This window comes from Eumetopias jubatus, unplaced genomic scaffold (genome assembly GCF_037043125.1).
Source record: "Eumetopias jubatus isolate StellerSeaLion01/CBP00866 unplaced genomic scaffold, mEumJub1_p1.0 scaffold_7, whole genome shotgun sequence".
NCBI lineage: Eukaryota > Metazoa > Chordata > Mammalia > Carnivora > Otariidae > Eumetopias > Eumetopias jubatus.
Window position 1 is genome coordinate 86,802,596 of NW_028274813.1, and position 27,024 is coordinate 86,829,619.

Consider the following 27,024-nt stretch of genomic DNA (forward strand, 5'->3'; position numbering starts at 1 on the left):
ATGATAGAATAACTTGATGGACATTTTATTCACACCTTCAGGGGTTAGTAAAAATATTGTATATAAAATAATTATGTATATATATATATATACACATATATACATATATATGTATATAAAATAAAAAAATTTTGTATATAAAATACAAAATTAAAAAATTTTGTATTTTAGAAAATATAAAACTTTTCTTGAAAAGTCTGAGTTTGGAGTCTTTGTTCTCCAAAGAGAACAGAAGGAAATAAGATTGAGAGAAAGAAGAAAATGGTATGTAATGGGTGACTTACCCAGGTCAGAACCTCCCCCTACTATGCTATTTCCTGATTCCTTTTAAGATGTTCCAGCACTGGAGCTGGAAACATACAGCAGAAACCAGATTAAGTGAATGTGGAATCCAGAGGTCAGGCATAGTGTCTGCCCTGAGGTTTGAGTAGAGTAAGGGGAACTGGCATTGGTCTTAAGATCCCAGATCTCACAATACTTTCTATTGACTTAAGCACTCTGTCTGCAATCTCAATTTTGTAATCACATAAATTTGGGTTGCAATGAAGTGGGAAAAATAGAGGTAGAGAGATGTGCATAAGATAAAAACAAGGCATATTTTTTTTTAAAGACTTTATTTATTTATTTGACAGAGAGAGACACAGCGAGAGAGGGAACACAAGCAGGGGGAGTGGGAGAGGGAGAAGCAGGCTTCCTGCCGAGCAGGGAGCCCGATGCGGGGCTCGATGCAGGGCTCGATGTGGGGCTTGATGCGGGGCTCGATGTGGGGCTCGATTCCAGGGCCCTGGGATCATGACCTGAGCTTAAGGCAGATGCTTAATGACTGAGCCACCCAGGTGCCCCAACAAGGCACATTTTCTTGACTTTGAAGGTCTGGAACTCTTTTTGCTGAGCAGAATTAAAAAGGATAGGAAATGTATTCCAGCTGATACAGAGGAAGAGTAATCCTCTAGAACAAATATTGTTAAAATGTCTATACTACCCAAAGCAATCTACAGATTTAATGCAATTCCTATCAAAATACCAACAGCATTTTTTCACAGAACTAGACCAAACAATCCTAAAATTTGTATGGAACCACAAAAGACCCTTAGTAGCCAAAGCAACCTTAAAAAAGAAAAACAAAAGGGTGCATGGGTGGCTCATTCGGTTAAGCATCTGCCTTCAGCTCAGGTCATGATCCCGGAGTCCTGGAATCAAGTCCCACATAGGGTTCCCTGCTCAGTGGGGAGTCTGCTTCTCCCTCTACCCCTCCCCCCTACTAGGGATCTCTCTCTCTCTCATGCTCTCTCTCTCAAATAAATAAATAAAATCTTTAAAAAAAAAGAAAAAATAAAGATGGAGGCATCACAATTCCAGATTTCAAGTTATATTACAAAGCTATAGTAACCAAAACAGTATGGTACAGTCATAAAAATAGACACATAGATCAACAACAGAATAGAAAGCCCAGAAACAAAGGTACAATTATATGGTCAATTAATCTTCGACAAAGGAGGCAAGAATATGCAATGGGAAAAAGTATCTTCAACAAATGGTGTTGGGAAAACTGGACCACTTTCTTAAACCATACACAAAAATAAACTCAAAATGGATTAAGGACCTCAATGTGAGACCTGAAACCATAAAAATCCCTTAAGAGAGCACAGGTAGTAATTTCTCTGACACCTGCCATAACAACATCTTTCTTGTCTCCTGAGGCAAGGGAATTAAAAAGCAAAAATAGACTATTGGGACTACCTCAAAATAAAAACTTCTGCACAGCAAAGGAAATAATCAACAAAACTAAAAGACAACCTACTGAATGGGAGAAGATATTTGCTAGTAACGTTTCCAATAAGGGGTTAGTATCCCAAATATGTAAAGAACTTATACAACTCAACACACACAAAAAAACAACCCAAAAATCCAATTAAAAAATGGGCAGAAGACACGAACAGACATTTCTCCAAAGAAGACCTACAGATGGACACATGAAAAGATGCTCAATATCACTCATCATCAGGGAAATGCAAATCAAAACCACAATGATCTATCACTCAGACCTGTCAGAATGGCTAAAATTAAAACCACAAGAAACAAGTATTAACAAGGATGAGAGGAAAAAGGAATCCTTGTGCACTCCTGGTGGGAATGCAAACTGGTGCAGCCACTGTGGAAAGCAGTATGAAGGCTCTTTAAAAAAATTAAAAAGAAAACTACCCTATGATCCAGTAATCATACTCCTGGATATTTACCCAAAGAATATGAAAACACTAATTTGAAAGGATATATGAAATATTGTAAATAATGCAACATTATTTTCAATGGACAAATTATGGAAGCAGCCCAAGTGTCCATCAACAGATGAATGGATAAAGAAGATATGGTATAGATACACAATGGAATATTATTCAGCCATAAAAAGTTAAAATCCTGCCATTTGCTACAACATGGATGGAGCTAGAGAGTATAATGCTAAGCAAAATAAAAACAGCCACAGAAAGACAAATACCATATGATTTCACTCATATGTGGGATTTAAAAAACAAATGAACAAAAGAGAGAGAGAGAGAGAGACAACCCAAAATACAGACTCTTTTTTTTTAAAAGATTTTATTTATCTATTTGAGAGAGAGAATGAGAGAGAGCACGAGAGAGAAGAGGGTCAGAGGGAGAAGCAGACTCCCCGCTGAGCAGGGAGCCCGATGTGGGACTCGATCCCAGGACTCCAGGATCATGACCTGAGCCGAAGGCAGTCGCTTAACCAACTGAGCCACCCAGGCGCCCCCAAAATACAGACTCTTAACTATAGAGAACAAACAGATGGTTACCAGAGGGGGGGTAGGTGGGGGGATGGGTGACATAGATGAAGGGGATTAAGAGTACATTTATCATGATGAGCACTGAGTAATGTATAGAATTGTTGAATAACTATATTGTACACCTGAAACTAATATAACACTGTATGTTAACTATACTGGAATTAAAATAAACTTACAAACTTTTTTTAAGTTAAAAAAAAAAAGTGTAATCCCCAGTGGGGAAGGGAGAAGAAAGGCAGAAAGAGAATAGCAGGCAGTAGTCTTAATAATGTCGTCAGGCATCGCCTCTGATACAGGCCTGTGTACCAAATAGGCAATAAGCACTTATCAGATGAACAGAAGAGGTTATGATTAAGTTGTTGTCAAAGAACATGCAGAGAAGTGTAGGGAAGGAAAAAGTCTCTCTCTGCCCTTCAAGGTCTCTCAGCTGGAGTAAGAATTAAATTTACACAAGACAGATTAAGAGGAAAACCCCAAAGTTGTATTATTAGGGGCTCAGAGGCCCAATAATGAAATTGAGACCAAAGAAATGACCAAGGCAGGCAGTTTTTACGCTTTTTAGACAAAAAGACAATAAATCTGTGAGGAATTGACAGGATAAAATAAAATAGATGTTTGGGAGCTTTAATTAGTAAGGAATTCAAAGTGGAATTTGGGCCGAGGTAGTAGATTAGTAAAAAAGGCACAAGGTTTGTTTCTACAGCTGTCTCAGCTTTAAAGTTCCTATCTCTGGTGATAAGGATGTCTTCTTCTTACTTCTTAGTACAGAGAGGGTACCTTTCACATGGGAGGTTTCTTTCTTGCTTTCCGGGGACAGTGGAGAGTCTGAGTGCCCTTGAACCAGCTGTTCCCCAGGCAGCTTCAATTCCAAATAATATGCCATTGTGGTACAGTTTGGCCCGCCTGCTAGTGGCCCCTACAGGAGTAAAGAATCTGAGCAGAATATATTGGTGTGCCACTAAATGTCAGATGGCCTGGTTTTGAAAATGCTACACTGTGCTTTTCTCTTGGCAATGCTGGTGATTTGCTATAGGAAAGGCATGCCTGGACCTTCTGAACATGTTAGAACCCAGATCCATGGGAGGCGCCAAGGCTGTATTTCTTAGCTACTCCAAGTCACCTTAGATATTAGCACCACAGCACTCCAAAATATTGTGCCCACAGAGACAGCTTAAATTCGTTCACAAAGCGCTGGTGGTGATGCTCAAGTCTGAGAGCCAGGGAGAGTATGCTATGCGGGGGACTCTCTAGATCACCTATGTATATGCTTAATGACCTCCTGAAGCTCGTTTATGAGGCCTCCCAGACACCCGTAACTAAGGCCTTTACCATACAGCCCTGGAATGGGCCACTGGGTTTCGTCAAATCCGACACCACAACACCAACTGCCTGAGCATCATCTAACTTTCCGATTGGCCCTTTCAGCCTTCACTCCTGGGCTAGCAACTGAGTCATCCCTGGCGCATGCGCGTCACCTGCTTCCGGCCGGGGACCGCGGTGTACCTGATTTTCCCGCCCGGGTGGAATTCCTGCCCTACTTTCCTCGGCTTGGGCTTCTGTGTGTGCAATGGCTCCAGACTCGGGTTCCTTTCCCGAAGAGCCGCTCTTAAAGGTGCTACCCTTAGACGCTAGGGACCGGGGCACGCAGCGCTGTCGCCTGGGCCCGGCCGCCTTCCGCGCCTTGGGCGCACACTTGGGCTCGGCGGTGAAGATCTCTCTGCCCGACGGCGGCTCCTGTGTCTGCGCCGCCTGGCTGCGACGGGACGGAGCAGACGGCTTTGTGCAACTGGATCCGCAGTGTGCGAGCCCCGGGACGGCTGTGGGGGCTTCGGGGTTCCGGGGGAGTCTCAGTTTACGCAGCCTCCGCCTGGTGTCCTGCCCCTCCCTGCGGCTCCTCACCGTGTGGCCGGTGTTGCGGGAGCGGGCGGGCGCACCCGGTGCCCTGAATCCAGCCGCGGTGCTGGAGGCGGCGCAGGAGCTTCTGAGGAACCGACCGGTCTCCCGGGGCCACGTGGTGGCCGCTCCACCGGGGGCTCCCGGGCCCGTGGCCGCGCTGCACATCGTCAGCGGGGCGCCCAGCCCGGACCCGGCCGGGCTGGTCACCCCTCGCACCCGCATCAGTCTCAGCGGGGTGCCTCCGTCCGAAGCGGAGCCGCAGCCCGAGGTGCCCTTGGGGGGCCTTTCGGAGGCGGCCGACTCGCTGCGGGAGCTCCTCCGCCTCCCGCTCCGCTACCCCCGCACCTTGGCGGCCCTGGGGCTAGCAGTGCCTCGCGGGGTGCTCTTGGCGGGTCCCCCCGGCGTGGGCAAGACTCAGCTAGTGCGGGCCGTGGTCCGGGAAGCCGGCGCGGAGCTGCTGGCAGTGAGCGCCCCCGCGCTCCAGGGCGCGCGGCCCGGGGAGACCGAGGAGAACGTGAGGCAGGTCTTCGAGCGCGCGCGGGAGCTGGCCAGCCGCAGACCCACCCTCCTCTTCCTGGACGAGGTGGACGCACTGTGTCCCCGTCGGGGCGGCCCACACCGAGCCGCCGAGAGCCGCGCGGTGGCCCAGGTGTTGACGCTGCTGGACGGCATCAGTGGGGACCGCGAGGTGGTGGTTGTGGCGTCCACCAACCGGCCAGACGCTCTAGACCCAGCGCTGCGCCGACCGGGGAGATTTGACCGAGAGGTAAGTAGGCCCGGGCTGCCAGCCCCTTGTCCCTGGAACCAAGGCCTCTTCTGGCTTTGGCTGGCTGCCCTGAGGGTTTTGCCACTTAGGTTTGGCAGTCGGGCTGGAGTCAGGGGCTTTTTGTAATGCAGAGAACACGTTCTCTGCCCTTGTGCGATCTGTGAGCCAGGACCTGTTTTAGCCCAGAGTCAAATTGTCCCGAGAAGCAAGGTGGCCTTTAGGGATTAATTGTGTTGTGCAGGTCCTGAAGATGAGTACAGTCAGTGACGTTAGTTTTTAAGGGAACTAGGTCAGCTGTAAGCATAGTAATTAAACTCTTGTGGATTTGGAATAAGGATTTAAAGTAGGATAGCCTCAAGAAATAAGTTTATGGAAATAAAAAGAAGGACGGAAAGAACTAAATCAAAGCAGGCATTAACTGTTCTGAATTTATTCATTCCTTGTGGGGACACCAGCATCCTGTCCCACAAGTGAGAAATTACCCACAATTGCTCCCTGAGTTGCCGGGAAGATTGAGTATTCAAAGCTGCCCTCTATTTTATAAACTTTAGTCTCAAATTGATTCTTGATTAAATAGTTTGAATAGTGATTAATTTAAGTGATGTTTGAACTTTGTGTCAGGATTCTAAAGAGATGGATAATAATTGCACACTGTTAGCTTAATCTTTGCAGAACTTGAGCAGATTTCTTTTTTGCACTATCTGGTACTTGTCTCCTGAATAAAATCCTTAAGGGCAAGGATCTAGACTATCTGGTTTACTGTTGCATCCCTGGCTCGCAGAACTTGGTAGGTTCTAAAAAATAACAAAATGTTGTTAAATGAATTACAGAGGGCCCCCAACTTAAAATGATTCGACTTAATGGTTTTTCAACTTTATGATGATCTGAAAGCCATACGCATTCAGTAGAAAACAGGCTAGCGATATGCAGTAAGATGCTCTCTTATGCTGCTGGACAGCCACGAGATAATGAGGGTAAACAATCAACATATTGACCACCATTTTATACCCATACAAACATTCTGTTTTTCACTTTCAATACAGTATTTAATAAGTTTTATGAAATATTCAAAACTATTATAAAATAGGCTTTGTGCTAGATGATTTTGACCAACCGTAGGCTAATGTAAATACTCTGAGCGCATTTAAGTTGGCAAGGCTAAGCTGTGATATTTAGTAGGTTAGGTATATTAAATGCATTATCCACTTACTGTAATTCCAACTTAACGATGAATTTATTGGGACGTAACCCCATCTTAAGTTGAGGAAGATCTATATGTAATTTTCATCGTGCAACTGTCTAGCTATTGTTACTCCTCTGGAAAATTAGGATTTTAATATATTCAGAATCTGTGGTATGCTTAAGGGTACATAGTTCTGCTTCCAAATTTGTTTTCTAAGTTATACACATTTGAGAGGATAAAAATACTACATAATATTTTAAACTGTGGAAACTTTAATTTTTCTTTTTTTGCTTTGCATACAGGTTGTCATTGGGACTCCCACACTTAAACAAAGAAAGGCAATACTCCAAGTGATTACCTCAAAGATGCCCATTTCCAGTCAAGTCGATTTGAGCCTCCTTGCAGAAATGACAGTTGGCTATGTTGGTGCAGACCTGACTGCACTTTGTAGGGAGGCTGCCCTGCATGCGCTCCTTCATAGTGAGAAGGTAGGAAGTATTGATGTGTGACCCTGTATGTTGATCTTTTCATTACTATAACAGACTAATTTAGGGATTAAACAAGTGGTAAGTACATTTTCTTGGAACTTTAAATACCTTTCACAGCTGGTTCTTACATATATTTTTACATCTCATTTCCCCGGGACTAGCATATGACTGAAAGTGGGGATGGAGGGCTGAGTCTTCCAGGTCTACTAGGGCATGTTCCCTCATTCCCATAGTAACTCCCTAGTGCCAAAGCTCAGAGCAGCCAGGAAAAAGACAGTGTGGCCCCAGAAGAGTCAAACATATTTCTTTTTAATTTTTCTTTATTTTGAAGCAATTTCAGACTTAGAGAAAAGTGGCAAAAATAGTACAAAGAATTTCTGTATAACTTTACCCAGATTCTCCAAATGTAGCATTTTACCAGTTTTACTTTATCTTTTCCTCTTCATCTGTGTTTTTATATATATTTACATATAGGTATATTTCTCTTATATATATATACACACACACACACACACACATACATGTATATAATGTGAGACATTTGAGAATATACTGCAGCCATGATGGCCCATTAACCTTAAAATCTTATGTGTATATTTTCTACAAACAAAGACTTTAACCACAGTACAGTTATCAAGATGAGGAAATTAATACTGACATACTTTTACCTAATATCTATAGACCTTATCCAAATTTCACTATCTGTCCCATAATTTCCTTTATAGCAGAAATTTTAAAAGAAAATAGTAATCCAAGACTACACATTGTATCTAGTTATCATGATTTCTTAGTGTTTTGTTTTTTTTTTTTTTTTAAGATTTTATTTATTTATTTTTGAAAGAGAGAGAGAGACAGCATGAGCAGGAGGGGCAGAGGGAGAAGGAGAGAGAGAATCTCAAGCAGATTCCCTGGAGTCTGACACGGGGCTCAATTCCAGGACCCTGAGATCATGACCTGAGCTGAAACCCAAGAGTCAGATGCTTAATCAGCTACACCACCCAGGCTCCCCAGTAATCTTTAATCTAGAAACACTCTTTAATCTTTCTTTTATGGCTACCTTTTTAATTTTAATTTTTAATTTTTTTAAAGATTTTATTTGTTTATTTGAGAGAGTGCGAGAGAGTGCGTGCGAGCTGGGGGAGGAGCAGAAGGAGAGGGACAAGCAGACTCTGTGCCTGGTGTGGGGCCCAGTGTGGGGCTGGATCCCACAACCTTGAGATCATGACCTGAGCTGAAACCAAGAGTTGGTTGTTTAATCGACTGAGCCACCCAGAGATACAGCTAATTTTTTAAGACTACAGGTTGTTTATTCTGTAAACTATTCCTTAGTTTGGGTTTGACTGATGTTTCCTCATGATTTGATTCAGCTTTGCATTTTGGGCAGGAGGATCACAGAAATACTGTGTTCTCGTTGCATCTGTTTTTTCCTTTCTTATTAATAAATCAATATTTTGTGGGGAAGATAACCTTTTCTAACCCAGGAGAAGATTGGGCGCCTGGAATTTTTATTTAAATTTATCTTTGAGGGGCCCCTGGGTGGCTCAGTCGGTTAAGTGCCTGCCTTCAGCTCAGGTCATGATCCCAGCATCTTGGAATCGAGCCCCGTGTCGGGCTCCCCATGCTTCTCCGTCTCCTCCCTGCTCGTGCTCTTTCTTGCTATCTCTGTCGCTATCTCTGTCTCTCTCAAATAAATAAATAAAATCTTTAACTTTGTCCTTGATATTGAAATCTTTAATTCATGACTACCTTTCTTAGAAATATTTAGGATGTTAGCTTAAATATAATAGTTTTCAACACTATGCATTGGAAAATCTCTTCACCCTATATGTAATAAGTAATCCGTAATCCCTAAACCCCTTCAGAAAAAAATTAATTTCAGTACCCTGAGGATTCTGAGATGAAGTTTTCAATCTCTGTTGTAACTATTACAACATTAAAATTGTCCTTTGATCTTGTAATTTTAAAAACCAATTTGAGTTTGTTTAAATTATAAAAGGATGATTTATCATCCAAAGTTTTAAGAACCTTTTTACCTACATAATTTACATCCTTCCTCATTTCCATTTATTTTTACACGTACAATGAAGGTGGGGAAGGAGTTATGTGAACTTGTAAGTTCTCTTCTGGGTTTAGAATCAAAGCTGCTTGAACATTGAATGACACTTCTCATGCGTAGAGGTGTGAGACTCTATGCCTTATGAAGGGAGGAGGAGAGTACCAGGGGCTGGGAAGGGAGATTTATATGTAGGATTCCCTCTGCTTTGAGGTTCCAGGTTTGACCTTAAGCACCCTGGCTTAGGTGGACCAGCCAGCTGCTACTTGAGGAGGGGCCTGCCCAGCCATATTTACAAGTGATGACTGAGTTCATAAACAACTAAGGGAAGTGGAAGGAAGAAGGGACAGGAATCTGGGAAGGTACTGGCTTCATCTTTTTCTTCTTTGCCCCTCAGGCAGATGAGGGGCTGTTGCTACCAGGGCAGACAAGGAATGTGTTCAAGAATTTGATATGAGAGTAAATCTTAAATATAATACAGATATTATAAATGTAAGCAGTTTTTAACAAAACATCTGCTTCACTAGAATGATCAAAGAAATTACAAGAAAGATTCTCTATAATCTTAAAGTGAAGATGACTTTTTTTTTTAAAGATTTATTTATTTATTTTAGAGAGAGTCTTAAGCAGACTCCATGCTGAGCTTGGAGCCCAAGGCGGGGCTGGATCTCACAACCCTGATTTCAAGACCTGAGCCAAAACCAAGAGTCCTGTGCTTAACCAACTGCGCCACCCAGGCGCCCCAAACACAGCCTTTCTAAGCATAACATAAAACCTATTGGTCAAAAAGGAAATGATTTATTAATTTGATCATTTGGGGATGGCAAAACAATACATAAACAAAGACGAGACAGACTGGGAAAAATACTTTTGGGCTATGACAAAAGGACCAATTACCTTGATATAGAAAGAATTCTCACAAATCAGTAAGACCAACAATCCAAGGAAAAATGGGTAATAAGATAAGAACAGGTAGTAGACAGTAAAAGGATTACAAATAGCCAGTAAACGTGAAAATCCTCAACTTTACTTTCTTTAAAATATCTTTCAGGGGCACCTTGGTAGCAGAGTCGGTTTACCGTCCAACTGTTGGTATTGGCGCAGGTCTTAATCTCAGGGTCGTGAGATCAAGCCCCTCCTCGGGTGTGCTCAGTGCAGAGTATGCTTGAGATTCTCTCTCCCTCTCCGACATGCACTCTGTCTCACTCTCTCTCTAAAATAAATCAATAAACCTTAGTTATATGTGCTGCCAAAGTGAACAATAAATTTTTTTAAAAAATTAATCTTTTTTTTAACCCTTTATTTTGAAATAGTTAAAAAGTTTAGGGAAAGTTGCAAAATAGAGAAGTCCTGCTAAACCCTCCATCCAGATTCATCAATTTTTAACATTTTGCCAAATCAGCTTTATCATTTTCTCTCTCTTTCTCTGTCTCTAAATGTATATGTATACACATATTACTTACTTTTTCTGAATCAATTGAGGATGGGTTGCATACATCATAACCCATTCATTATCCATTTCCTAAGAAAAAATATGTCCCCATATGAGACCATAGTGTGGTTATGTATAATCATTATACTCAGGAAATTTAACACAGAAAACATCATCAGATCTACAGCCCGTACTCTGATTTTGGTAGTTGTCTTGGTCTTTTTAGCATTATTTTTCCCTCTAGTACAAGATCTAGTTCGTTGTGTTTAGTTTTTAGTTTCTTTTAATCTACAATTCTCCTTTAGCTTTTTTTTTTTAAGAGGGAGAGAAAGTATGTGGGGTGGAGTGCAGAGGGGGAAGAGAATCCTAAGCAGGCTCCTGTCCAGCGTAGAGCCTGACACGGCTTGATCTCACAGCCCTGAGATTGTGACCTGAGCCGAAACCAAGAGTTGAAAGCTTAACTGACTGTGCCACCCAGGCGCCCCAGCTTTTTTTTTTAAGATTTTATTTATTCATGAGAGAGAGAGAGAGAGAGAGGCAGAGACAGAGGGAAAAGTAGGCTCCCCATGGAGCAGGGAGCCCAAAGTGGGACTCGATCCCAGGACCCTGGGATCATGACCTGAGCCAAAGGCAGCCGCTTAACCAACTGAGCCACCCAGGCACCCCAGCTTTTTTTTTTTTTTTAATGAGATATTTTACATTGACAGTTTTTAAGGATGCAGGTCAGTGATTTTATAAAATGTCTCTCAATTTGGGTTTGTCTAATATTTTTTCATAGATTCAGGTTACATATGCCAGTTTGGAATACTCCATAAGTGATGGTGTGTCCTTCCTAAGGTATCACATGTGAAAGGACAAGATGTCTCCCTGCCCCTCATTGGTGATGTCCCTACTTAGTGATTGATATGATCAACCAGTCAGGGTTTTGTCCAGTTTCTCCACTGTATAGCTGCTATTTTTCCCTTTGCAACTAATAAGAAATCTATGAGGAGGCCCTTTGAGGTCACGTTCCTTGTCACACTTCCCCTTCCCTTGTTTTGCATCCATGAATTATTCTTGCCCCGATCAGTCTTTACTATATGTGATTGTAAAAACGCTGATTTTCTAATTCCATATTCCCTCTACCTCACTCTTCAGATTGAAGAAATTAACACAATAGTGAGTACCATTTCCTCTGTCACACTGGCAGAAATTTAAAAGTTTGGTAATGCTCTCAGTGCTGGAGAGGTATGGGAAGAAGAGCTTTATATTAGCGGTGCAGCTTTGAGGGCAGTGTGGTAATACCTGTCACAATTGTAAATGTGCATTCTACTTGGAGGAAATACTATATAAAATACTTGAACATGTGCACAAACATTTTCAGCTGTAGCTTTGTTTTTAATAACAAAAGACTGGAAACAATCTAATATTCAACAGAAGGATGCTGTTAAATTACGGTACCCTTATACAATGGTGTCTTTTGCAGTTGTCAAAAAGAGTGAGGTTGAACTGTATTAATTGATAAGAGAAGATTTCTAATATAAGTGAAAAATGCAGGATAGGGCACCTGGGTGCCTCAGATGGTTAGGCGTCTGCCTTCAACTCAGGTCATGATCCCAGGGTCCTGGGATCAGGTCCCACATCGGGCTCCCTGCTCCTTGGGAGCCTGCTTCTCCCTCTGCCTCTCTCTCTCTCTCTCTCTGTCTCTCATGAATAAATAAATAAAATCTTAAAAAAAAAAAAAAAGAGTTGCAGGCTCTGCCACCAGAGCCAGAAAAAAAAAATGCAGGTTAATTGGTACAGTAGGGTCCCACTTATGTATCTGTTTGAAAGGATGTATATATCCGGACTGTCGTAAAACATACTGCTGGAGTACATAGGAAACGGTTGCCATCCTCTAGAGATGCACAGTGGAGAAAGCTGGGGGAGGAGACATTTAATTCTTTTGTCTTGTGTATGAAAGATTTTTTATAATGATAAAATAGATTTATAAATTCAAAGGAAGGTTTTTTGTGTTTTGTTTTTTTTTTAAATTGTGCTCCTATACCACAAAAAAGGCCCACGTAATTTTTGGTCTTGATTTTGTTTTTGGGGGCATATTTCTTCAGAACAAGGACAACCCAGCTGTTGATGAAGCAGACTTCCTTGAAGCTTTTAAAAAGATTCAACCCTCATCATTTCGAAGTATCGTTGGACTGATGGACATCAAGCCTGTTGGCTGGGAGCAGATTGGTGGCCTCGAAGATGTCAAACTGAAGTTAAAACAGGTGATCGAGAGAGATTGCTTACGCCAGTAGAATGGTAGGGTTTAAGTGTGCCACTTTTGTGATGAAGACAAATCGCAGTTGCCGAGACTATCTTGGCTGCCATCAGTCATGCCATCCTAACGTCACAATGCAAGGGGCCCTTTTTAGTCCTGGTTTAACTGGCCTTCTATAGGCATCAAATACCATTTTTCATACTTTCCTACCTCACCTTCCTTCTGTTTGTTTTTGCTTTACAGGCTTTATCATCTGAATGGGATCAGCAGACTTCTCTGTAGAGGGCCGGAGAGTAAATATTTTAGGCTTTGTGGGCCATCCAGTCTCTATTGCAACCACTCAGCTCTGTCTTCATGGCATGGGGGCAGCGGCAGCCATAGATAATTCGTAATCATTACTTGTGTTCTGGTAACTTTATTTATGGACACTGAAATCATGTAATTTTCACGTCACGATATATTCTTTTGATTTTTTTTCCCGAGCATTTAAAAATATAAAAATGGTTCTTAGTTTGTGGGTGGTAAAATATAGATTTTTAGTTTGTAGGCCTGAGTTTGCCCTGGGACTGGTAAAAGCACAAAATTATAATACAAGTATGGCCTGGGGGCCTACTGGTTCTCACTGTGGATGCTGAGGGACACAGCTTTCCAGAGGCTCTCACTTGCATTTCAGTTTCAGAAGTTAATTTTGTTAATTTACCTTCAGGTGATCCTGCCATAAAGAACTAGGTTTCTATAACTGCACATACAAAAGACTGACTTATAAATATCACTATAATTTATTCATCTTAACTAGAAGCTATTTCTGCATTGAATCGTAGAATCCTTGTGTCCGTGGATCAGTGCATTTACAATATTCCCTAATTTTTTACATGCATTGTCTCATTTACTCTTCATGAAGTACATGAGAGATTAGCTACACCTTCCTGTTGCAAACACTCTTTCTTTAGCTTTGAGATGGTAAGCTTTCCTGCCTTTCTGAACACTCCTTTCCCATACTTTAAATGTTAGTGTCCCAAGCTCCTGGGAGGCCTCTTGTTGCATTCTGTGAGTCCATGATCTCGATATCCAGGGCTTCAACTGTCCCCTGAAAACTGTTAACTCGAAAATCTTTATATCCAGTGCAGGTAGTTCTTTTGATCATCAGAATTGGTTAGGTGCTTGCCTACCAGGTAACTTACAGGGATCTCAAACTCAGCATGTCTAAAACTCAGCTAAGGAGTCCCACCACCATACCTGGATTCTCTACCTTTGTGAATACAGCCAGCCACCGATGTCGTAAGTCAGAAACCCGTCTTCTAGGGGTGATTGGGTGGCTCAGTTGGTTGAGCGTCTGACTCTTCGTTTCAGCTCAGGTCATGATCTCAGGGTCATGGGATCGAGCCCCATGTTGGACTCTGTGCTCAGTGCAGAGTCTGCTTCAGATTTTTTCTCCCTCTCCCTCTGCTCTTTCTCCTCCCCGCTCATGCTCTCGCTCTCTCAAATAAATAAAAGCTTAAAAAAAAGAAAAACCCATCTTCTAAATGCCTGGGTCCTGTTATATGTATATGTAACTTCCCCTCTGGATTTAGAACATAGCCCCTACATAAAAGAGTTACATTTTATGTTTCAGGTCCATCCCTTTGACACCATTGCCACTGCTTGTGACACATCAGGCTTTATTATTTTTGTAGTCTGGGTCATTCCAAGAGACTTCTAACTGGTCTCCCTCCTCTGGTTTTATTTCTTTCCAGTCCATTCCCCATACTGCTTCCTCAATGTTGACTGAAACTTTCAAGGTGCAGCACAGTCTGACTCCTTCCACTTCCAACTCTATTGTTCCTTGCTTCCCCTATTCTCCACCTCTGTTCCTGCTTACTGATGAGATGAATTAGAGTTTCATGTGTCTCTGTGTGTACTGTTCTTCTCTGTGGAATGCCCTTTACTGGCCTCATTGTTAGTTTACCGGTCTGTCTCCGCAACTAAAATCTGGGTTCCCTTGGTACAGGGATCTCATCTTTTGTTGTAGAAAAGCAATACATCAGTAGTTAAGAGTTTGTACTTCTTGATCTACACTGCCTGGGGTCAGTCTCAGTTCTGCTTGCCTCACTAGAAATAAGACCTGGGCAAGTTACTTAACTTTTGTAAGCCTGAGCTTCTGCATCTGTAAAATTATGATGATAATAAAATCACCTACCTCGGGCGCCTGGGTGGCTCAGTTGGTTAAGCGACTGCCTTCGGCTCAGGTCATGATCCAGGAGTCCCTGGATCGAGTCCCGCATCAGGCTCCCTGCTCCGCGGAGAGTCTGCTTCTCCCTCTGACCCTCCCCCCTCTCATGTGCTCTCTCTCTCTCTCTCATTCTCTCTGTCTCAAATAAATAAATAATAAATAAATAAATAAATAAATAAAATAAAATCACCTACCTCAGAGGTAAAGGGGACTTGTTTACTATTTAGTTAACATTTGTGGAGTGCCAACTTTGTGAAGGTGTCATTCTATGTATGGCTATTTAGAGGTCAACTTTATTTACATTCTAGCAGGAGCAGAATGACAAAATCAACATGGAAAAATTGTTTCAGATAGTGAATGAGTAAGTGCTCCCAAAGTAAAAGATGGGCAGTAGCGTAGAGTGGCTGGGGGTGGGTGTACTGCTTTAGAGTGGTTAGGGAAGACCTCTCCAAGGAAATGACATTTGAGCTGAGACTGAATGATGACGGATGGCCACATAGAGAACTTGAAGGAGTGTTCAGATAGAGAATAGCAAATAAAGGCCCTAAGATGGGAACAGAAAGGGTGTTTGGGAAATAGGCTATGTAAAGCCTTATAATGACTGGCAGGAAGGATTTGGATTTTATTCTAATTCTGTTGGGAGGTCATTGAAGAATTTTAAGCAGGAAATGATATGACCTGACTTAGGTTATAAGATCACTGGTTGGTGCATGGAGAATGGACTGCATTTCCAGCTTATAACAGATACCTAAGAATTATTGAGTGGACAAATGAATTTACTGAATTATTTGATGTTTTATCATTACACTAAAATAACTGTCTCTTTTTGTGTACCTACAGAGTATCGAGTGGCCTCTAAAATTCCCTCAGGAATTTGTCCGGATGGGCCTGACACAACCAAAGGGAGTTCTCCTGTACGGTCCCCCTGGATGTGCTAAAACCACCCTGGTGAGGGCGCTGGCCACAAGCTGTCATTGTTCTTTTGTTTCCGTGAGCGGTGCTGATCTCTTTTCTCCTTTTGTTGGAGACTCAGAAAAAGTCTTGTCTCAGGTTTGTTCATTTTCCCCCATGTAGTTAAGTGTCCTTTTGAATTTTCATGGCATGCTTTAAGGATAAACCTTAGTTATTAAAAATATTACTGGCCTTTTTATTAATTAGAAAAGTTATATAGATTATAGAAAATTTAGAAAATGTAGGAAAGTGTTAGATAAATTCTTTGTAAACTCTCTACCTACTGTTAACATTTTGGTGAATTTGCTTTATTTTTTTTGTTTTTCTTTTAGAATTGAGGGTAAATTATGTCTTTTTTTTTTCTTTTTTTAAAGATTTTATTTATTTATTTGAGAGAGAGAATGAGAGATAGAGAGCATGAGAGGGAAGAGGGTCAGAGGGAGAAGCAGACTCCCCACTGAGCAGGGAGCCCGATGTGGGACTCGATCCCGGGACTCCAGGATCATGACCTGAGCCCAAGGCAGTCGCTTAACCAACTGAGGCACCCAGGCGCCCTAAATTATGTCTTTATCATGATTTTTTGATCATTATCACTTTTAAAACTCCATAGTTTAAGTATTTTTTGAAAATATGATTTTTAATCTGTATGTAATACTGAGTTGTTTCTTGTTCTATGTATTCATTCCTCAATTCTTAGACACTTAGCATCTTTCTCTTTTTATATTTTAAAAGTTATAAGTAGTAATACAGAAAGCATATATTCACTGGAATATTAAATAATGTGTGGCTTTTCAATAATTTCATTTTCCTAAACAAAGGTATTTCGACAAGCAAGAGCAAATACTCCAGCAATTGTGTTTTTGGATGAGATTGATTCAATCTTGGGCTCTCGATCCATCAGCAAAACAGAATGTAATGTTCAAGAACGTGTTCTTTCTGTTCTTCTAAATGAATTAGATGGTGTGGGACTGAAGACTATAGAGAGAAGAGGAAGTAAATCTGATCAACAGGGTAAATACAAGGAGCTGAAAAAAAATGAAGAGGTATTTATTAGTCAGAATATACCAAAAACCCAGGCCAGCATTAAATACATTGCATATACACTAGCTTTTCCTATGCTGGATGCATCTCATAGAACGAATTATATAATTTCAGTTTGACTCTGTTAGGATTTCTGCAGGCCTGCTAAAAATTGTGATTTGGCTAGGAAGGAGGTAAATTTTATAATAAGTTATCTTAAATATATATGAATGTGAATTTTATTTTTCCTAAGATTTAGAAACATAACTTTACATATTGCTAATAGAAAAGGGAGTTTATTCTTATTTTTATATCCTGAAGAACCAGTGTTCATCCCTTTCTAAAAATTTTTATATGAAACAAAACAAAACATTGTAATTACTAATGATCTTAGTAATTTAAAAACTTCCAATTTTCTTGAGTAATGGGTTTCCTTAGTTATAATGAAATGAAAATGACCTTTGGAAGTCCCTTCCTCCCTTTCTGAGTCTCTTTCTAAATAGAGTTTGATATCCTTAAGTTATCCAATGGATAATTTTTCTTTTATTCTTTCATTGTTTTCAACCTTGTTTCCCATTTGAAAAATCATTCCATGGAAGGAGAGTCTTACAGCTCTTAAGAACATATGACACTAGAATTTGAGGGGACCCGTGAGGTATTCTAATGAAATTTTCTCATAATGCAGGAATTCCTTCTATAATATCTGACCAGTATTTAGTCAGCCTCTGCTAAAATACATGGAGATATAGGGAACTCACTACTTTGAGAGATCACATTACTGGGGAACCACTCTGATTATTCAGTTCAATTTAAAAGAAATTTTTTTTTAATTCCAGTGTAGTTAACATACAGTATTATATTAGTTTCAGGTGTATAATACAGTGATTCCACAATTCCATATATTACTCAGTGCTCATCGAGATAAGTGTACTCTTTAATCCCCATCACCTATTTCCCCCATCGCCCACCACCTCCCCTCCCCTCTGTTTGTTCTCTATAGTTAAGAGTCTGTTTTTTGTTTTGTCTCTCTTTTTTTTCCTTTGTCTGTTTGTTTTGTTTCTTAAATTCCACATATGAGTGAGATCATATGGTATTTGTCTTTCTCTGACTGGCTTATTTCACTTAGCATTATTCTATACTCTCTAGAGCCATCCATGTTGTTGCAAATGGCAGGACTTCATTCTTTTTTATGTTTGAATAATATTCCTGTGTGTGTGTACACCACATCTTCATTGATGGACACTTGGGCTGCTTCCATAATTTGGCTATTATAAATAATGCTGTAGTAAACATGGGTTTGCATATATCCCTTCGAATTAGTTTTCATAGTCTGGGTAAATACACAGTAGTATGAGTACTGGATCATAGGGTAGTTCTGTTTTTAATTTTTTGAGGACCCTCCATACTGTTTTCCACAGTAGCTGCACCAGTTTGCATTTCCACCAGCAGTGCACAAGGGTTCCTTTTTTTCTATAACGCTTGTTGTTTCTTGTGTTCTTGATTTTACCTATTCTGACAGGTGTGAGGTGAGATCTCATTGTGGTTTTGATTTGCATTTCCCTGATAATGAGTGATATTGAGCTTCTTTTCATGTATCTGTTAGCCATCTGTATATCTTTTTTTTTTTTAAGATTTTATTTATTTGAGAGAGAGAGAATGAGAGACAGAGAGCACAAGAGGGAAGAGGGTCAGAGGGAGAAGCAGACTCCCCACTGAGCAGGGAGCCTGATATGGGACTCGATCCTGGGACTCCAGGATCATGACCTGAGCCGAAGGCAGTCACTTAACCAACTGAGCCACCCAGGTGCCCCGCCATCTGTTTGTCTTTAGAGAGATGGTCTGTTCATGTCTTTTGTCCATTTTTAAATTGGATTATTTGTGTGTATGTTATGTAAGTTCTTTATATATTTTGGGTAATAATCCTTTATTGAATATGTCATTTGTAAAAATCTTCTCCCATACAGTAGGTTGTCTTTTAGTTTTGTTGATTATTTCCTTTGCTGTGCAGAAGCTTTTTATTTTGATGTAGTCCCAATAGTTTATTTTCACTTTTAATTCCCTTGCATCAGGAGACAAGAAAGATGTTGCTATGGCTGGTGTCAGAGAAATTACTACCTGTGCTCTCTTCAAGGATTTTTATGGTTTCAGGTCTCACATTGAGGTCCTTAATCCATTTTGAGTTTATTTTTGTGTATGGTTTAAGAAAATGGTCCAGTTTCAGGGTGCCTGGGTGGCTCAGTCAGTTAGGCGTCCAACTCTTGATTTTGGCTCAGGTCATGGTGTCCGGGTCTTGAGATTGAGCCCTGCGTTGGGCTCTGAGCTCTGCTTAAGATTCTTTCCTTCTCCCTTTCCCTCTGCCTCTCTCCCTGCTCATATGCTCTCTCTCTCTTCCTCCCTTTCTCTCAAATAAATAAATACATCTTTTTTTAAAAGAGCAAGAAAGTGGTCCAGTTTCATTCTTTTCCATGTTGCTGTCTGGTTTTCCCAACACCATTTGTTGAAGAGCCTTTTTCTCACTGCATATTCTTACCTCCTTTGTCAAAGATTTGTTGGCCGTATAATCGTGGGCTGATTTCTGGCCTTATTTCTGGGCTTTCTGTTTTGTTCTATTGATTTATGTGTCTGTTTTTGTGCCAGTACCACACTGTTTTGATCACTACAGCTTTGTGTAATATAACTTGAAATCTGGAATTGTGATGCCTCCAGCTTTGTTTTTCTTTTTCAAGGTTGCTTTGGCTATTTGGGGTCTTTTCTGGTTCCATACAAATTTTAGGATTGTTTGTTCTAATTCTGTGAAAAAGGCTATTGGTATTTTTATATGGATTGTGTTAAATCTATAGATTGCTGTGGGTAGTATGGGCATGTTAACAATATTTGTTCTTCAAATCCATGAGCATGGACTCTCTCTCTATTTGTATCATCTTCAGTTTCTTTCATCACTGTTTTATAGTTTTCACAATACAGGTCTTTCACCTCCTTGGTTAAGTTTATTCCTAGGTATTTTATTATTTTTGGTATAATTGTAAGTGGGATTATTTTCTTAATTTCTCTTTCTGCTGCTTCATTATTAATGTATAGAAATGCAACAGATTTCTGTACATTGATTTTGTATCCTGTGACCTGAATTCATTTCTCAGTTCTGGTAGTTTTTTGGTAGAGTCTTTAGGGTTTTCTATATAGAGTATCATCTCATCTGCAAATAGTGGAAGTTTGACTTCTTTCTTGCTGTTTTGGATGTCTTTATTTCTTTTTGTTGTCTGATTGCTGTGGCTAGGAGTTCCAGTACTATGTTGAATAAAAGCGGTGGGGTGGACATCCTTGTCTTGTTCCTGACCTTAGGGAAAAAGCTCTCAGTTTTTTTACCATCGACTATGATGTTACCTGTGGGGTTTTTTTTTATATAGCCTCTATTATGCTGAGGTATGTTCCCTCTAAACCTACTTTGTTGAGGGCGCCTGGGTGGCTCAGTTGGTTAAGCGGCTGCCTTCGGCTCAGGTCATGATTCTGGAGTCCCTGGATTGGGTCCCGCATCGGGCTCCCTGCTCGGCAGGGAGTCTGCTTCTCCCTCTGACCCTCCCCCCCTCATGTGCTGTCTCTCTCTCTCTCTCTCTCTCATTCTCTCTCTCTCAAATAAATAAATAAAATCTTAAAAATAAATAAATAAAAATAAACCTACTTTGTTGAGAGTTTTTATCATGAATGGATGTTGTACTTTGTTAAATGCTTTTCCTGCATCTGTTGAAATGATCATATGGTTCTTGTTCTTTCTCTTATTGATGTATCATGTTGATTGATCTGTGAATATTGAACCACGCTTGCATCCCAGGAATAAATCCCATTTGATCATGGTGAATGATTTTTATAATGTATTGTTGAATTTGGTTTGCTAGTATTTTGTTGAGGATTTTTGCATCTAATGTTCATCAGAGATACTGGCCTTTAGTTCTCTTTTTTCGTAGTATTTTTATCTGGTTTTGGGGTCAGGGTAATGCTGGCCTCATAGAATGATTTTGAAAGTTTTCCTTCCTCTTCTGTTTTTTGGGATAGGTTGAGAATAGGTTTTAACTCTTCTTTAAATGTTTGGTAGAATTCACCTAGAAGCCATCTGGTCCTGGACTTTTGTTCGTTGGTAGTTCAACAAACAATTTTGAATGCTTAGCATGTGTAAGGTTTTGCTCTGGCTGCTTTTCTGTATTTCTTATCTTTATCTAGGATTTATATATCTGCAGCTTATGTCATCATATTCCTACCTCTAGAAAGCAAAATAAAAAGCAAAGTAAATCTCTTGCAGGACGTGAGAGCCAGAGTGATTCATAGCCATACGTCTTCACCTGTTAGTCACATGCTTTGTCTTTTCAAATCATCCACTTAGGTTATAATCATTCTTTGGGGCTCAGGTGCATTCAGTAGGTGTTCTCTGCTGTGGTATAAGGTTTTCCATTGGTTCTCATATCTCCCAGAGAGATGTCCCTCAGGACTGGCCAGTCCCTTCACCACACACAAAGTAGTTCTTTGATTAATAATTTGTTTTAGCATATGTTGATATCAAGAAGGTAGTCTGGATAGGAGATATAAACATTCCAGCCCCAAGGAAAGGATATGCTTATTTAAAAATAAATGGACCGTCTGATTTATAATTTCTTAAAAATTTAACAATTAACAGCTTACTGACATTAGTTTGTGTTGGTGTTTTCCCTCAGAGTTTCAAGAAGTTTTTAATAGAAATGTCATGATTGTTGCTGCAACAAATAGACCTGATGTATTAGATGATGCCTTGTTACGACCTGGAAGATTAGATAAGATTATCTATATACCACCTCCAGATGAAAAGGTAATCATTGTACGTGTTTAGTCTATGTGGGGATTCTTAACACATCAATGTCTGAGCTCTAAGGAGCCTAGCAGAATTGAATCCCAAACTAGATATATATGTATGTGGTACGTGTCTCATACCGAGTTCTGCAGTCTTCCCTTGCCTAGTGGGCCTTCATAAAAATCATAATTTTGATCTGCTTTTGCTGGATACTCTAGGCCTATTTTCAGAGAAACATAAGCCTATAAGTAAAGTAGTTCTACCTTATTTCATTGTTGTGGCAGACTCAAAATACCGAGTTTGTTAAGTATAATCACCATTGTTTTACAACTAGAATGGAGGAATCCTAAAGGGTTTAAAACATTTTGGAGATAATTTGCATCAGTATCCTTATTTTACAGTGGGAAAGTCTGAGATTAGAGAGATTACACAGTGTATCCATAGTCGAAGAATCAGTAAATCTTTGCCCTTAACATCCATAGCCACTGACAGGGAATGGTTAAAGACAAAGAATGAATTTTTTCCTTCCTTCCTTAAAAAAAAATTAAATGTCTATTTATTTTTAAATTGTGTCTAGATAATTCATGTTTTTGCTTTTTTTATAAAGATTTTATTTATTTGAGAGAGAATGCCTTAAAAAAATTAAATGTCTATTTATTTTTAAATTGTGTCTAGATAATTCATGTTTTTGCTTTTTTTATAAACATTTATTTATTTGAGAGAGAGAGAGAGAGAGAGAGAGCGCATGATGGGGGGAGGGTCAGAGGGAGAAGCAGACTCCCTGCTGAACAGGGAGCCCGCTGCGGGACTCGATCCCGGGACTCCAGGATCATGACCTGAGCCGAAGGCAGTTGCTTAACCAACTGAGCCACCCAGGCGCCCATGTTTCTTAAACCATGTCTGATAACACTGTTTGTACCCAGAACAGGGACTCATCATGTCTCTTAAAGAAATTTAGCTACAGTTGGCTATTTTAAAAATTATTATAAAAGTATTAAAAGTTTATCATGTCATTGTTTTTACCATCATCATATGAGCCATTGATGAGTTATTCTTTCTTACCTCTTCAGAAGTGATTCTTATTGTTTATTAAATAAATATATATACTTCCTCTGTAGTATGACAGGAAACACTAACTTAAGATATTTTAATAAAGTTTTGTGTGAGACGTAAATGTTATAAGATTATAAACATATTGTTTTTAATTTTTTTTCCAGGGCAGGCTTTCTATTTTGAAAGTCTGTACAAAAAACATGCCAGTGGGGCCTGATGTTTCCTTAGAAAACTTAGCAGCAGAAACCTGTTTTTTCTCTGGTGCTGATCTTGGAAACCTTTGCAAAGAAGTAAGTTAATTAGATCTTCATTCACTTGGCAGCATTTACTAAAAGATTCCTATGTGGCAAGCACTATGTAAGGTGAAACAGACAGCTAGGACCCCTCCCCTCCCCTCCCGTCCCCTCCCCTCCCCTCCCGTCCCCTCCCCTCCCCTACCGTCCCCTCCCCTCCCCTACCGTCCCCTCCCCTCCCCTCCCCTCCCCTCCCCTCCCCCCCCTCCCCTCCCCTCCCCTCCCCTCCCTCCCCTCCCCTCCCCTCCCCTCCCCTCCCCTCCCCTCCCCGAGCTTACAGGTTTGTGGCAGGTTGCAGAGAGGCAAATTGTAATACTGCATTGGCAATTGACAATATGTGATTAATCAGGAAGTTTAGGGTGTTATGGGAGCACCTGGGAAGGACATCGACCCAGACTTGGGGACATCAGAGAAGGCTTTGTGAGAGAGGGCATGTGTAAAGTAAAATTGGAAGGATGATGAGAGAGTTGACAAGGCTAAGGGAGGGACGCGGGGGGTGGTGTTGAGGCGGAGGGAACAAAATGTGTGGACAACTGGAGTGAGAGATAACATGACATTGAAGAGCTGGACAGTGGCCAGATCACACAGGTCCTTGTAAGCCACTTTAAGGGATTTAGACTTTATTTTGAGAACAAAAGAAGCCATCATAGATGTTTCTCTTTCTATAAACTTTTATTAAATATACTATTCAGAAAAATGTACAGATCATTAGGATATAGTTCATTGAATTAAAATAAAATGAACACACTTGTATAACTAGAGAGAGAACATTATCAGTGCCCTGGAAGCTTCTCTTGGGGCTTTCCCAGTCTCCCTCCCAAAAGGGAACCACACTCCTGACTTCCAGCACTGGAGATTAGTTTTGTCTGCTTTTGAACTTTATATAAATAGGACCATATATGCTTTTATGTTTGCTTTTTTTTTTAAGATTTTTATTTATTTATTTGACAGAGAGAGCGAGCGAGAGCAGGAACACAAGCAGTGGGAGTGGGAGAGGGAGAAGCAGGCTCCCCACTGAGCAGGGAGCCTGATGTGGGGCTCGATCCCAGGACCCCGGGATCATGACCTGAGCTGAAGGCAGACGCTTAACGACTGAGCCACCCAGGCGCCCTATGCTTGCTTTTTAATTCAAGATTATGTTTGTGAAATTCATCTATGGTTTTGCATATAGTGGTAGTTTTTGCATTTCCATCGCTTTGTAATATTCTGGTTTATGAATATACTGCATTTATTCATCCATTTTTTTGAACATTTGGGCTACTACTTTTTTGTTATAAATTATGCTGCTATGGGCCGCCATCATGAACAACACAGTAACTATCCGGACCAGGAAGTTCATGACTAACCGACTACTTCAGTGGAAACAGATGGTCATTGATGTTCTTCACCCTGGAAAGGCAACAGTACCTAAGACAGAAATTCGGGAAAAACTAGGCAAAATGTACAAGACCACACCAGATGTCATATTTGTGTTTGGATTCAGAACCCATTTTGGTGGTGGCAAGACAACCGGCTTTGGCATGATTTATGATTCCTTGGATTATGCAAAGAAAAATGAACCCAAACACAGACTTGCAAGACATGGCCTGTATGAGAAGAAAAAGACATCGAGGAAACAGCAAAAGGAACGCAAGAACAGAGTGAAGAAAGTCAGGGGGACTGCAAAAGCCAATGTTGGTGCTGGCAAAAAGTGAGCTGGAGATTGGACAGCAGAAGGAGTAAAGATGCTGCAGTGGCTTTATCTGTGGTGGTTGTGCAGATTTTTCATGAGAGGATCAATAAACTAAGAATGTTAAAAAAAAAAAAATTATTCTGCTATGGCGCCTGGGTGGCTCAGTTGGTAAGCAACTGCCTTCGGCTCAGGTCATGATACTGGAGTCCTGGGATGGAGTCCTGCATCAGGCTCCCTGCTCATCGGGGAATCTGCTTCTCCCTCTGACCCTCCCCCACTCTCCTGTGCTCTCTCATTCTTTTTCTCTCAAATAAATAAAATCTTTAAAAAAAAATTATGCTGCTATGAACAATCTTGCATGTGTCTGTTAGTACATACGTGTAGATATGTCTGTTTTATATATGTATATACCTACAAAGAAAATTGCTGTGTCATAGAGTATATGTTTGATCTTTTCCTTTATGATCAGTGCTGTGTCCTGTTTAAAAACTCCCTACTGTGAGACCAGGAAGATAGTCTCTCATCTTTAAATATGTAAATGGGCTCACAGTTTATATATTTTGCTGCAACTTGCTTTTTCTTTTTTTCTATTTAAGGCTAGAATTTAACGTAGAAGAAATAATGGTCTGTTAAGACAACTTTTAATCATCTTATTTAACTTTTTAATATTTTTAATGTCATGAATATTGGAATTCTAAGAAATGGGACTGAGGTTTTTACCCTCAGATTTTGAACTATTACCATAAATTGTGGGAGCGCCTAGGTGGCTCAGTCAGTTAAGCCTCTGCCTTCAGCTCAGGTCATGATCTCAGGGTCCTGGGATGGAGCCCCATGTTGGGGATCCCTGCTTCTCCCTCTGCCTCAGCCCCTCCTCCCTGTTTGTGCTCTCTCTCTCAAATAAATAAAATCTTTAAAAAAAATTTCTTTAAAGTGTTACCATAATTTGTAAAAAAAAAAATGAAGCGTATTAATTATTTCCTATTGTTTGTTTCTTATAGGCTGCCTTGCTGGCTCTGCAAGAAAATGGACTAGAAGCAACCACCGTGAAACAAGAGCACTTTCTAAAATCACTGAAGACTGTAAAGCCATCCTTAAGTCACAAGGACTTGATTTTATATGAGAACTTATTTCAGGAACAAGGATTTTCTAACTTAGAGGATATTTAAAAACTATGTTACATCCCTGACCAAGGATTAATTTAAGTGTAAATTTGCCCTGTAGTTTGCAGCTTCGCACTTTTAGAGTTTGTGTGTTATTTCATGTAAATAAAAAACTTCGTACCTGATAAGCTAAAGTTCATCTTATTTCTAAAAAGTATATTAAAATACTTTAATATATTAAATATTAAAAAACCATAATTTGGGAAGAAAGTATATGTAGACTTTTTTTTAAAGACTTTATTTGTCAGAGAGAGCACAAGCAAGGGGAGCGGCAGGCGGAGGGAGAAGCAGGCTCCCCGCTGAGCAGGGAGCCTGATGCGGGGCTCGATCCTAGGACCCTGGGATCATGACCTGAACCGAAGGCAGATGCTTAACTGTCTGAGCCACCCAGGTGCCCCTGATTTTTTTTTTTTTAAGATTTTATTTTTAAGTAATCTCTACACCCGATGTGGAGCTCAAATTTATAACCCCGAGATCAAGAGTGCATATTCTACCAACTGAGCCAGCCAGGCACCCCTGTATGTTGATTTTTATAGTGGGAATGGTGGTTGCTTTTGTTTGTTTTGGGTTGATTGCTTTTTTTAACTGTATTTTGAAATAATTTCATACTTACAGAAAAGTCGCCAAGAATAATACAAAGAACTCTTATGTGCTCTTAAACCAGATTCACCAATTTTTAACCTTTTGCCATATTTGCTTTCTCTCTCCTTTTTTATATATACATACACACACATATACATATACACACATGGTATTTTTCAGAACTATTTTTTTTTTAAAGATTTATTTATTTATTTATTTGAGAGAGAGAGAATGAGAGGTAGCACGAGAGGGAAAGAGGGTCAGAGGGAGAAGCAGGCTTCCCGCCGAGCAAGAAGCCTGATGTGGGGCTCGATCCCAGGACCCCGGGATCATGACCCGAGCCGAAGGCAGTCGCTTAACCAACTGAGCCACCCAGGCGCCCCAGAACTATTTAAGAATAGATTTTATGC

At 40.5% G+C, this 27,024-nt stretch overlaps 1 protein-coding gene across 4 annotated transcripts; it reads left to right on the forward strand.

Moving 5' to 3' along the window:
- The first annotated feature begins 4,297 nt into the window (after positions 1–4,297).
- Positions 4,298–26,160, forward strand: AFG2B (AAA ATPase AFG2B). Of its 4 annotated transcripts, none has more exons than XM_028126709.2 (8): positions 4,298–5,466; positions 6,952–7,137; positions 12,710–12,868; positions 15,911–16,120; positions 16,840–17,074; positions 21,742–21,872; positions 23,072–23,197; positions 25,871–26,160. In XM_028126709.2, exons 1-8 carry the CDS (start codon positions 4,372–4,374, stop codon positions 26,036–26,038), a joined length of 2,310 nt encoding a protein of 769 aa, XP_027982510.1. In that variant the 5' UTR covers positions 4,298–4,371; the 3' UTR covers positions 26,039–26,160. The 4 variants fall into 4 exon arrangements, with proteins under 4 accessions (XP_027982510.1, XP_027982507.1, XP_027982508.1 ...); XM_028126706.2 differs by having other exon boundaries at positions 16,840–17,032; XM_028126707.2 differs by having other exon boundaries at positions 15,911–16,018; positions 16,840–17,032.
- Positions 26,161–27,024: the final 864 nt, after the last annotated feature.